This window comes from Orycteropus afer, unplaced genomic scaffold, assembly GCF_000298275.1.
Source record: "Orycteropus afer afer isolate SDZICR_OR568_19922 unplaced genomic scaffold, OryAfe1.0 scaffold00007, whole genome shotgun sequence".
In the NCBI taxonomy this organism is placed as follows: Eukaryota; Metazoa; Chordata; class Mammalia; order Tubulidentata; family Orycteropodidae; genus Orycteropus; species Orycteropus afer.
Window position 1 is genome coordinate 18,232,533 of NW_006921594.1, and position 12,329 is coordinate 18,244,861.

At 40.7% G+C, this 12,329-nt stretch overlaps 1 protein-coding gene across 1 annotated transcript in view; it reads right to left on the reverse strand.

Annotated features, from left to right (window-relative positions):
- Nucleotides 1-8,861, reverse strand: part of FAM185A (family with sequence similarity 185 member A) — a 149,604-nt gene extending 140,743 nt beyond the window's left edge. Inside the window, exons 1-3 of the mRNA XM_007945207.2 lie at nt 8,411-8,861; nt 2,071-2,180; nt 1,914-1,947 (exon numbers count right to left, since the gene is read on the reverse strand). Of these exons, the coding sequence (XP_007943398.2) occupies nt 1,914-1,947; nt 2,071-2,180; nt 8,411-8,861 (595 nt within the window). The remainder of the gene's footprint in view (nt 1-1,913; nt 1,948-2,070; nt 2,181-8,410) is intronic.
- Nucleotides 8,862-12,329: the final 3,468 nt, after the last annotated feature.

Genomic DNA, 12,329 nt, shown 5'->3' on the forward strand with positions numbered 1-12,329 from the left:
ATTTTGGTCAATGACATAAGACAAAGTATATGTGAACTGCTGTATGAAAAGTGAATTTACTCTGTAAATCTTCACCCAAATCCTAATTAAAAAAAAAAAAAAGAGAGAGAACTACATTCTATCACAGATAAACTGTTTGTTTCGTTTGAGCATTTCTCTTTGTTCTTGGTCCCAGTCTTATCCTCTAGAATAAAGGTTAGCAAACTATGGGTCAAACCCAACCCGTAGAGTCAGTCCCAACTCACAGCTACCCTATGTACAACAAAATGAAATGCTGCCTGGTCCTATGCCATCCCATCATTTTTCTTTCTTTCTTTCATTTTTTTAATTGTGGTAAAATTTGCCATCTTAACCACATTTTAGTATACAATACAGTGATTACATTAACCATGTTGTGCTACCATCATCATTATCCATTTCTAAAAGTTTTATATCACCCCAAATAGAAACTCAGTACCTCTTCAGCCCAACTCTCCAGCCCCTGGTAACCACTAATACATGTTTGCATATTTGCATATTCTGTATATTTCATAGGAGCTCTGGTAGCATAGTGCCTAAGGCACTTGACTGCTAACCAGAAGGCTGGCAGTTCAAACCCACCAGGCACTCCTCAGAAGGAAGGTTTGGCAATTTATTTCCATAGTGATACCACCTTGGAAACCCAAGGAGGGGTTGCTATGAGTCGGGTCTGACTTGACGGCACAGAACAACAACATATATTTCATATAAGTAGGATCATACAGTATTTGTCCTTTTGTGTCTGACTTATTGCAGTGTAATGGTTTCAAGATTTATCCATGTTACAGGTTTACCATGGATCAGAACAAGGTTTATTCATGTATCACAACTTCATTTCTCTTTAGGGATGAATTATATTTCATGTGTCAATATACCACAGTTTGTTTATCACTTTATCTGTTGATGGATGCTTGGGTTGTTTGCACTTTTTGGCTATTGTATACAATGCTGCAGTGAACAATGGTACATATGTATCTGTCTGAGTCCCTGCTTTCAAATCTTTTGTTTATATTCAAAGGAGTAAAATTGCTGGGTCATATGGTAATTGCACTGGGCAAATCTGCTGCAGAAGACCTCTTTCAAGTGCTGAAGGCAAAGATGTCTCTTTGAAAACTAAAGCATGCCTAACCGAAGGATGGTGTTTTCAATCACCTCATATGCATGTGAAAGCTGGACAATGAATAAAGAAGATGGAAGAAGAGTTGATGCTTTTGAGTTGTGGTGTTGACCAGGAATACTGAAAGTACCATGGACTCCCAAAAGAACTAAGAAATCTGTCCTAGGAGAAGTACAGCTGGAATGCTCGGAGGAAGTGAAAACAGTCAGACTTCGTCTCACCTATTTTGGTTATGTTGTCAGAAGTGACCATTCCCTGGAAAAGGATATCATTCTTGGTAAAGTGGAAGGTCAGCAAAAAAGGGAATGGCCCTCCATGAGATGGACTGACACAGTGGCTGCAATGATGGGCTCAGGTATAGCAAGGATTGTGAAGCTAGTGCAGGACTGGGTAGTGTCTTGTTCTGTTGTACATAGGATTGCTATGAGTCGGAGTTGACTCGATGACACCCAACAACAACAACAACCTGGTAATTCTATGTTTAACCTTTTGAGGAACTCCCAAACTGTTTTCCATGGTAGCTGCAGCATTTTACATTCACAGAAGCAACACACAAGGGTTTCAATTTCTCCACATCCTCATCGACACTTCTTACCTAATGTTTTTCTAATAACATCATCCTAGTGAGTATGAAGAGATATTTCATTTGATTTTGACTACCATCTATTTCTGTAAATAAAATTTTATTGGAAGACAGCCACATCCATTCATTTATAATCATACACAGCTACTTTCTCGTTACAATGGCAGAGTTGGGTAGATGCAACTAAGCCCTTACCTGCTACAAAGTCTAAAATATTTACTATCTTGCCCTTTACAGAAATGTTGCAATATCTAAAATTCTCTTACAGCTCTAATACTGTAAATCATTTCTTAACAAGAGTAACATTAAATAAAACAAATATTGAAATATAATGAGAAAAATAAATTTATACCTTAACAGACTGTAAGATGCTGGTTCCCTGCTCTGTTTCAATTTCGCAATTATCACACTCAATTTTCTGGACTTGGACATGACCAGACCCTGATGACTTGACATTCAAATCTAAAAGTGAAGAAAGAAAAACAACTTAGTATTGTTGTCAATGAGCTCCAAAGCATTTCAGTAACCTCTGGAAACTCGGCTCCTCTTTTCCCAGAAGTTATGTCCACAATATTAGAATATCCTGGAGAAAACACAACTGTGACAGTCACTCTCAAAAGGGGTTTCTATCATGGCAACAGAATCATATTTAAAAGCCACTTGTGACAGTTTTTAAAAATAAAGCAGTTATTTTTACTGGTTCATATCATCAAGGTGTATATAAAAAGAGAGAGATCTTAATATCTTTTATTTACAATTTACCTTATTCATTTCTTAGCCTGTCCATTACAAAGGATATCTTGTGATATTTTTGGTATGCAAAGGAGATAATAATACACATGTGAAGTAAAGGAGACAAGATAATCCAGTTCTTGTAAGTACCCCTGTGAAAAATCATGGAAGCCTCTCCTGCACTGAGAAAACACACACACACGCACACACACACACACTAATTCCAGTAAGAACACAGCAAGTTAACAAGTCATTATAATAAATCAGTGCATACTGGAGGAGTAGCATGGAACAGTATACATGACCATGACTCAGGATTTCAAATTTTACTTCTAGCCTTTCATACATAAAAAATGGTATTTCCATATACAACCGCATCACAAAGGTATATGAAGTAATAAAAAATGGAAAGAACCTTGAAAACTAATACTAAATATTATTAAAAACCTTTAGATTCTGGGTAATAACACTGGTATCTAAAGCACGTTTGGAAAATAAGGAAGGAGTCACAGGTGCCATCCTGCCATCCTTGACTGTTAATTAAAGGTATATCCTTACATAACTGTGTTAAAAAAAAAAAAAAAAAAAGGATGTTTAATACCTAATTCACATAGATATTGATGATTTTCCTGAAAACAGACCAGAGAAATAAGCAGTGTTGCTCAAAAACAAAATACTGGGGTCTAACTCCACAATGCTGTCAGTGATAGGATAATACCCATACACCTACAAGGAAGATCAGTTAATACTACTATTATTCAAAGTGATACACAAACCACTAAAGCCAAAGAGGAAGAAACTGAAGATGTTTGCCAACTTCTGCAGTCTGAAATTGACCAAACATGCAATCCAGATATATGGATAACTATTAGTGGCTGGAATGTGAAAGCTGGAACAAACAAGAAGCATCAGTAACTGGAAAATATGACCTTGGTGATAGAAATGATCCTGGAGATCGTATGACAGAATTTTGCAAGACTGATAATGACTTATTCATTGCAAATACCTTTTTTTCAACAACATAAATGGCAGCTATACACATGGGCCTCACCAGGTGGAGTACATCGGAATCAAATATGAAGAGATGATAGCAAAGCTCAATATCATCAGACAGAACAAGGCCAGGGGCCGACTGCAGAACAGACCATCAACCGCCCATACATACGTAAGCATAAATTGAAGCTGAAGAAAATTAAAGCAAGTCCACGAGAACCAAAATATGGCCTAGACTATGTCCCACCTGAATTTAGAGACCATGTGAAGAACAGATATGATGCACTGAACATCAATGACCAAACACCAGACAAGCTGTGGGATGGCATCAAGAACATCATACATAAGAGGAACACAGGGAAAAGGTAACTACAGGAAGGAAGTGCGAAGAGAGCTATTACATTGTGGGGAATTGCAGTCAATGCCATGAAACAAAATGTGTATGAATTGCTGTGGAAAATTAATTTGCTCTGCTAACTTTCACCCAAATCACAATAGAAATAAAACAAAATAAAGAACATCAGATATAAAGAAAGCAAAAAGTCATTAAAAAGACAGGAAAGGAAGAGAAGACCAAAATGGATGTCAGAAGAGATTCTGAAACTTGCTCTTCAATGGAGAGTAGCTTTAGTGAATGGAAGAAATGATGAAGTAAAATAGCTGAACAGAAGATTCCAAAGGGCAGCTCAGGAAGACAAAGTAAAGTATTATAATGAAATGTACCAAGGGAAGAACATGTTTGGCATTTCTCAAGCTGAAAGAACTGAAGAAAAAATTCAAGCCTTGAGTTGTAATACTGAAGGAGTCTATGGGCAAAAAATTGAAAGATGCAGGAAGCATAAAAAGAAGATGGAAAGAATACACAGAGTCACTGTATCAAAAAGAACTGGTCGACATTCAACCATTTCAAGTGGAAGCAGATGATCAAGATCTGATAGTATTAAAGAAAAAAGTCCAAGCTGCACTGAACACATGGCAAAAAATAAGGCTCTAGGAATTGAAGGATTAATAATAATAATAATAATAGAGATGTTTCAACAAACAAATGCAGTGCTAGAGGCACTCACTTATTTATGCCAAAAAATTTGGAAGACAGCCATCTGGCCAAATGACTGAAAGAGATTCATATTTGTGACCATTCCCAAGAAAGGTGACCCAAGAGAATGTGGAAATTTGAGCCATATCATTAATATCACAAGTAAGTAAAATTTTGCTAAAGATAATTCAAAAACAGTTGCAGCAGTACATTGACAGGGAGATACCAGAAATTCAGAAAAGTACATGGAATGTGAGATTTCATTGCTGATGCTAGATGGACTTTGGCTCAAAGCAAAGAATACCAGAAAGATGTTTACTTGTGTTTTATTGACTGTGCAAAGGGATTTACTTATGTGGATCTTAACAAATTATGGATAACAACGAGAAGAATGGGAATTCCAGAACACTTCATTGTGCTCATGAGGAACCAAGAAGCATTACTCAAATAGAACAAGTGGATACTACACGGTTTAAAATCAGAAAAGGTCTGGGTCAGTGGTGTATCCTTTTCATTGCACATATTCAATCTGTATGCTGAGCAAATAAATAATCTGTGGTGGTTAAGTTTATGTGTCAACTTGGCTGGGCAGCTGAATATAGTTATTCCCCATGGTGAGATTGGTGATTAACTCCATGATGGACTCTATTGAAGCAGCTGAGTAGCTGCTTTGGGTATATGGTCTACTTCCCATATATAAAGAAACAGCTTTGGAAATGGTCTCTAGTTTATAGCACGCTTGAAGCCTGCATGTAGCCGTGTAGTTGTTCCACAGCCTGCCACACTCTGCTGACCTTGGAACTTTCAATGGACTTGAATTAATGGCCTGCCGTGTGGTTTGGTAACATCAGGACTGTGCCTTTTTACTTGTCAGCCTTAGGCTTGTCAGTCTCAGCAGCCAGGAACTGTCTGAGTGAAGAAAAGCCTCTAGCTTCAGTGGGCTGGGAGCAAGAGGCAGAGCTGAAGCACAAGGTTGAGGGACTTTCACCCAGCCCCTAGAGCCTGGCACTTTGAACTTGGATTTAAAGCCTCCAAACTGTAAGAGAATAAACTCCTGTTTGTTCAAGACATCCCATATGTGGTATATTCCTGTCAGAGCGGTACTAGGTAACCAGAACATAATCAAAGAAGCTGGACTACATGAAGAACTCAGCATCAGTACCAGAGGAAAATTCTTTAACAATGTGCATATGTAGATGACACAAACTTGCTTGCTGAAAGTGAAGAAGACTAAAGCACTTACTGATGAAGATCAAAGACTTCAGTGTGGATTACACCTCAACATAAAGAAAACAGAAAATCTCACAACTGGACCAATAAACAATGCCATGATAAATGGAGGAAAGATTTAGATTGTCAAGATTTCATTTTACTTGCATCTACAATCAATACACACTGAAGCAACAGTCAAGAAATCAAATGATGTATTGTATTGGGCAAATCTGCTGCAAAAGACCTCTTTAAGGTGTTAAAGAGCAAAGATGTCACTTTAAAGACTTAAAATGTGTTCACCCAGCCATGGTATTTTCAATAGCTTCATATGCATGTGAAAGCTGGACAATAAATAAGGAAGACCAAAGAAGAACTTACGGATTTGAATTGGGAGGTTGGCAAAGAATACTAAATATACCACGCACTGCCGGAAGAACAAACAAATCTCTCTTGCAAGAAATACAGGCAGAACGCTCCTTAAAAGTGAGAATGGCCAGACTTCACCTCTCATGTTTTGGTCATGCTGTCAGAAGGGACCAGTCCCTGGAGAAGGACATCATGCTTGTTAAAGTAGAGGGTCGGCAAAAAAGGGGAAGTCTCTTAGTGAGATGGAATGACACAGTGGTTGCGACAATGGTCTCAAGCATGGCAAAGACTGTGAGGATGGCACAGGACCAGGCAGTGTTTCGTTCTGTTGTACATACGGTCTTTACAGGTCAGAGCTGACTCAAAAGCACCTAACAAGAAAAATATGTCATAAAATCCATTTCCATATTTACATACATGGTGTCTGTGGTCTATCCTCTGAAGGAAGATTGGGCACTCTGCTTCCCTATATAGAGATACCGCCTTGGAAATCCAAGGAGGGGTCACTATGATTCGAATCAACTCAACGGCAGTTGAGTTTGAGTTTTAGTAGTCTGTCAAGATATGAATTAACAGTAATACTTTGATTGAGATTTAAATTTGGCAAAACTAAAACTATAAAAATATGACATCATCCCACTATTACACGGGTGCAAATATAACTGCAAAATTTGTTACCTTGTTAAGCAGTGTTACAACATAAGTCTTGATCTAAGGAAATTGTTGCTAGATATGGGAAGAAGAAATTCAATTTTAAAGACACACAGGGTAGGCAGGTGGGAAAGGAGAATTTAAGGCTAAGCACTGAGTTGCAGTAATGCTACTCTCACCGATTCAAGAAAGGGGTGTCAAGAAAATTGAGTTGTGCTGACCTGAGATCCTGTGGAATAGACAAGTGGAAATTGTAAATCAGAAATAGAGTCCTAGCTCTAAAAGGAAGAATCGTAACAAATCATAATGTTTGTGACCACCAGTGTAGGTAGTATCCATTTCATCTGTGCTCCCACATAACTGTGCTTGGCTTTATTTCAATACTCAGTCTATTGTGTAACACAGTAATATATCAGCAACTCTCCTTTCCACCCCAGACTGTCACACCTTCCAGGGCAGCATCTCTTACTCATGGAGACTACTTAAAAGAACTTCAGAAGCAATAAAACAGAGATTAAGCAGACTAGAGTCAGTTCAAATTCCAGTTCCATTCACCAATTCAGGTGGGACAGAGTACACACATTTCTTGGGATCTACTCCCACTAGAATGTAACTTTCATTAATGCTTCCCCCCCCATTTGTTCACCCACAATAAGTATTTAGTTTATGAAGCTTGCCTCTGAAATGGTCACAATAACAGTATCTACTTAATAGTGCAATTATCTAACCAAACCAAACTCACTGCTGTGGAGTGGGATCCAACTCATAGCGACCCCTCCTTGGATTTCCCAGGCGGTGTCACTACACAAATAGATTGCCCAGTGTTTCTTCCCAGGAGTGGCTGGTGGGTTTGAACTGCCAGCCTTCTGGTTAGCAGTCAAATGCCTTAGGCACTATGTCACCGGAGCTCCTAGTACAATTATAAGCATTAAAAAAAGATTATCCTAGAAATGTTAGCTGCTATTATTCTGATTATCATCAATATCATCCTTCAGTCCCAAGAATAGGAACCTGGGAGATCTTCCTAGAAAAGTGTTGCGTACACTGTGGCCTGCACTTTGGGACATAACACGGAACAAATATATCCTGCAGGCATTATCACCTGAAGTTTCCCAGGCAGTCTTATTATATGTTCTTCTTCACAGCCTAGTACACAGAAAATTTACTTACGCCAAGAAGAATGGAGACAGTAAGAACCTGGGTGCCTATCTGAAACCAAAACACTTGATGCAAGGTAGATATGTTGTTGTTGTTGTTATGTACCATCGAGTCGGCCCCGACTCATAGCGACCCCTCCTTGGGTTTCCGAGGCAGTATCACTACGGAAGTAGGATTGCCCAACCTTCCTTCCGAGGAGTGGCTGGAAATCTCAACCTGAATATTAAACCGGTTTGCTACTGACCAAGTGTAAAGACAGAAATAGGAGCAAAGTGCCAATGAACATAAAGGGATCCAAACGCTATTTCACTTGGATTCATCCAAATCATGTCTGCATTCGATTAATCAAATGTCTATAACTGGGAAACTAATTTCTAACTACTCGGAAACGAATAGTACAACAGAAAAAAAGGTGGAAGCTACCAGAGGGGACAACTGCAAACTGGATTAGTACATCAGTTCAAAGTGAATTGAAAGAGCACGGCAGCGTAATTTCAGGAAGTTTGCTGCAAGTGCCCGGACACCCAAAGCCTTTTCGACTTGCCGAACTTCAGGGGCGCATCCACCTCCACGGAGACTTGGGGGTCGATGGTCTCAGATACGATGGTCACCTCCTTCCGCGCCTCATCGTACCTCACCTGCAGACCGTCCAGCCCCTGCGCCCTGCCCTCCACGCCGCTCACCACCACCAGCACGCGGTCAGCATCCGGGTACGTGAGAGGGTCGAGGGGTCTCACGGTCAGGTCGCACGGAAGCCGCGCCCTCAGCCGGCCGAATGGGCTTACGAGCAGCGTCCACGCCTTCAGCGTTCGGCGCTCGAGGGCAGGCGGAGTAACCTCGGACTTCCACCCGGGCCAGCGATCGCACCCGCCCGAACCATATGGCCGGGTCTGGTAAATCCGACACGTCCCGCGCACGACAGCCTCACCGACCCACACTCGCAGCTGGCAGAGCCTTAGGCTGCCGCGCCCCCAACTCGAGACTGGGACGAACATGGCATGTGCCTCTTCCGCCCCCTCAGATAACCTCACCCACAGGGAGGGTCACTTGCAGCAGCCACTTGACCCTAAGCCGCCTCAAGTCAAAGGGGAGATTTGTGAGCGGGTTTGCTGAAGCAAGAGCAAGCCTGCCAACTCTGTTGAGTGATTTAAATCTCTGCTGCTCAAGTCATAGCTGCAAGTTGGCATTTCAAAGCTGTAAGTAATCTACCATGACTAGGGCTCTTCCTTCACCACCGCTCCCTTCGCAAAGGTCCACGGGATAGGTAGTTCTAAATCGGTCACACATCGAAAGGCTCTGGACAGTTTAGAAACTACGAATCCCAGAAGGCAATTCGCAGGATAGCCCATGAATTAAGAGCAGGTACAAGACTGGGCTCGGAAGGCGCGTACTCTTTGCCTCAAGTCCATTGGCCATTGGCGGAGCGGAAGATTCTAAATAGGAATTCATCTGACCAATAGAAAGCGCAAAAGGGGGAAGGTGGGCCAGTCTCCTGCGTGTGTAGTCTCCTTGGAGACCCAGGACGCGACTTCTTTGCAGGGGGTGGAGCTTTGGAGTGAGACCTACGAAAACCAAAGATAAAAATAAGAGCCTAAATAAGGAGCAGAACCAAGGGAAAGGATAAGAAACTGTTCTTTTAAAGGTGAGAACTAGCGTCAAACTAGGAGTACCCTCTGTGGGTGGTTAGACTCAGGCTTCCCTGAACTAGGGCGGTATCTCTAGAGATAGAGCCTTCCTTGGCAACGGGCTAAAGAAGCAGATTGGTGCTTTAGGGGGGAAATCCCCCTCTAGTAGCAAATTTAAGAATAGCATTAGAATCTTGATTGGCTCCTTCCTGACTTTAGGTAACCTTGGGCCGATCATTAAACGTCTCTGAGTATTAATTGTTCATTCTTAAAATAGGACGAAAAATACCTTTCCATCCTTACCTCAAAAGGCTTTTGTAAGTGTCGGATATATTAAAGGATGTAACCGCGTTGCACAGTCTACAATATTGCAATGTAAAATACTATATTTTTATTTTAAAAATTGCTAAAAAACCTCACTGCAGTCTAGTTGATCCCGACTCATAGCGATCCCCTCCTTGGGTTTCCAAGACAGTATCTCTACGGAAGTAGTGGGTTTGAATCCCCAGCCTTCTGGTTAGCGATCAGATGCCTTAGGCATTACCCCACCAAAGCTCCCTTAGAAATCACACAGACTCTCAATTACAAAGAAAAATTTCAGAGATCAGGATTTGTTTTGGCAGCAACGTTAATCTTTGATTACTAATGACCTTGATTTTAGGGCTAAAATAAGATCCAAAAAGAGTCAGCATGGTGCTGTGGGAAGAGCAGATATTTTTCCTGACTCTGCCACTGATCTCTTTGTGTGATCTGGCTGTGTTTCTTCAGCTTTAGAATGGACTCACTCCCTCACTGCTAGCCAGTCCATTCGATTGAACTCCTGGCGACCTGCTACGGAGGTAGATTGCCCAGTCTTCCTTCCGAGGAGTGTTTGATGGGTTTGAACCGCCAGCCTTCTGATTAGCAGTCAAATGCCTTAGGCACTACACCACGAGACCTCCCTTTAGAATGAAGGAATTTACTAAATGTCTCTATAAGATCTCTTTTACCTTTCATTATTCTATTAAAGAAACAACACTGCCATCCAGTCTAATCCAACTCATAGTCCTCAACTGCCTCATCTTTCTCACATGGTGGCTAATGGGTTAGAACTGCTGACCTTTTGGTTAGCAGCCTAATGCTTTAACCACTGGGCCACTAGACTCCTTTTAATTATTCTATACACATTCACTGCCATTGAATTGATTCTGACTCATAGCGACCCCCAGAGGGTTTCCAAGGAAGTAAACTTTTACAGAAGCAGATTGCCTCATCTTATTTCCACAGAGCCAGGCTGGTGAGTTCCAACCACTGACCTTTTGGTTAGCAGCCAAATGCCTTAACCACTATACCACCAAAACCAAACCCTCTGCCATCCAGTAGATTAGAACTCATAGTGACCCCCATTGGGTTTCCAAGGCTATACATCTTTACAGAAGTAGTTTGCCTTATCTTTCTCCCCTGGAAGTGCTGGTGGGTTTGAACTGCTGACCTTTTGGTGGCGGTGGTTGTTGTTACAACAACCTTTTGGTTAGCAGCCACATACCTTACCCACTACACCACCAGAGCTCCTTTATTATCCTTCAGGCAATAAAGAGAAAGATTTATTTCCTCTTTTTCTTCCTGATCTCTTCCTTTCTGTGCTCTTACTTCCTCCTACAAATTACTCCCCAAATTCTTTAGCAAAGACACACTGCAAACAATGACATTTATTAAAATGCAAGTGCTGGAACTGATTGTCTTCAATAATTGAAGCCCTTGCACAGGTGCAGTGATCAGAATGATTGGGAGTGATAATGATAGTGAGGCAGATAGTCTGGGCTGACATCTTCTTGGGCCCAGATGCAAGGTGGTTTGATAGACATAACATTTTTATACAAGTCATTGTTTCGTAAGTTGTCCTCCTAGTCCTTCCTCCATCCTTATTCTTCCTCCTTTAGTGAAGGAGATAGCTTTCAGATTTTGCAGGTGCCCACTGAATACTAATTTTGTCCTTGGCTTTGTGTTTCATCTAGTTATAATTTTTCAGATTGATCTTCAAAATATGTTTTTTTCTGAAAATCTTTTGACACAACTTTGAAAACAAAACTGTTAGGTAGTGGTGTAAACAATTTGGGAATGCACTCATGGTTTCCAAATAAGTGCCAAATATTGGTAGCATAGTGCCTAAGGCACTTGACTGCTAACCAGAAGTCTGGCGATTCAAACCCACCAGCCACTCCTTGGAACGAAGGTTGGTCAATCTACTTCCATAGTGATACCACCTTGGAAACCCAAGAAGGGGTTGCTGTGAGTCAGGTCCAACTCAACGACAAACAACAACAACAACACTTTTAGATTAAATATGGGTTCCTTATAGATAATTCTGTTGCTGTGATAATTTTTCCTTTTCTGAGTCAAACCAAGTTAATAGAATTGGCACCTGAACCATAATTGTCTATGTGGCATAATCATTGTTTCCCTTTTTTCAAATAAAGCTAAGAAAGCTAAATAAAATTGATTTAAAAATTCCCTTTCTGGAAAGAGAACTCAGATAAGCAAAGCATTATTGAAAAGGAAGAACAAAGTAGGAGGTCTCACACTTCCGGATCTTAAAACATACTATACAGCCACAGAAGTCAACGCTGCCTGATGTTGGTATAATGACAGGCACATAGACCAATGAAATAGAATTGAGAACCCAGAAATAGATCCATCGACCTACGGTCAGCTGATCTTTGACAAAGGGCTGAAATCCATTAAATGGGAAAAAGACATTTTAATAAATGGTGCTGGCAAAACTGGATATCCATTTGCAGAAAAATTAAACAAGACTTAAATGTGAAACCTAAAACTATAAAGTTCCTCAAGGAAAAACTA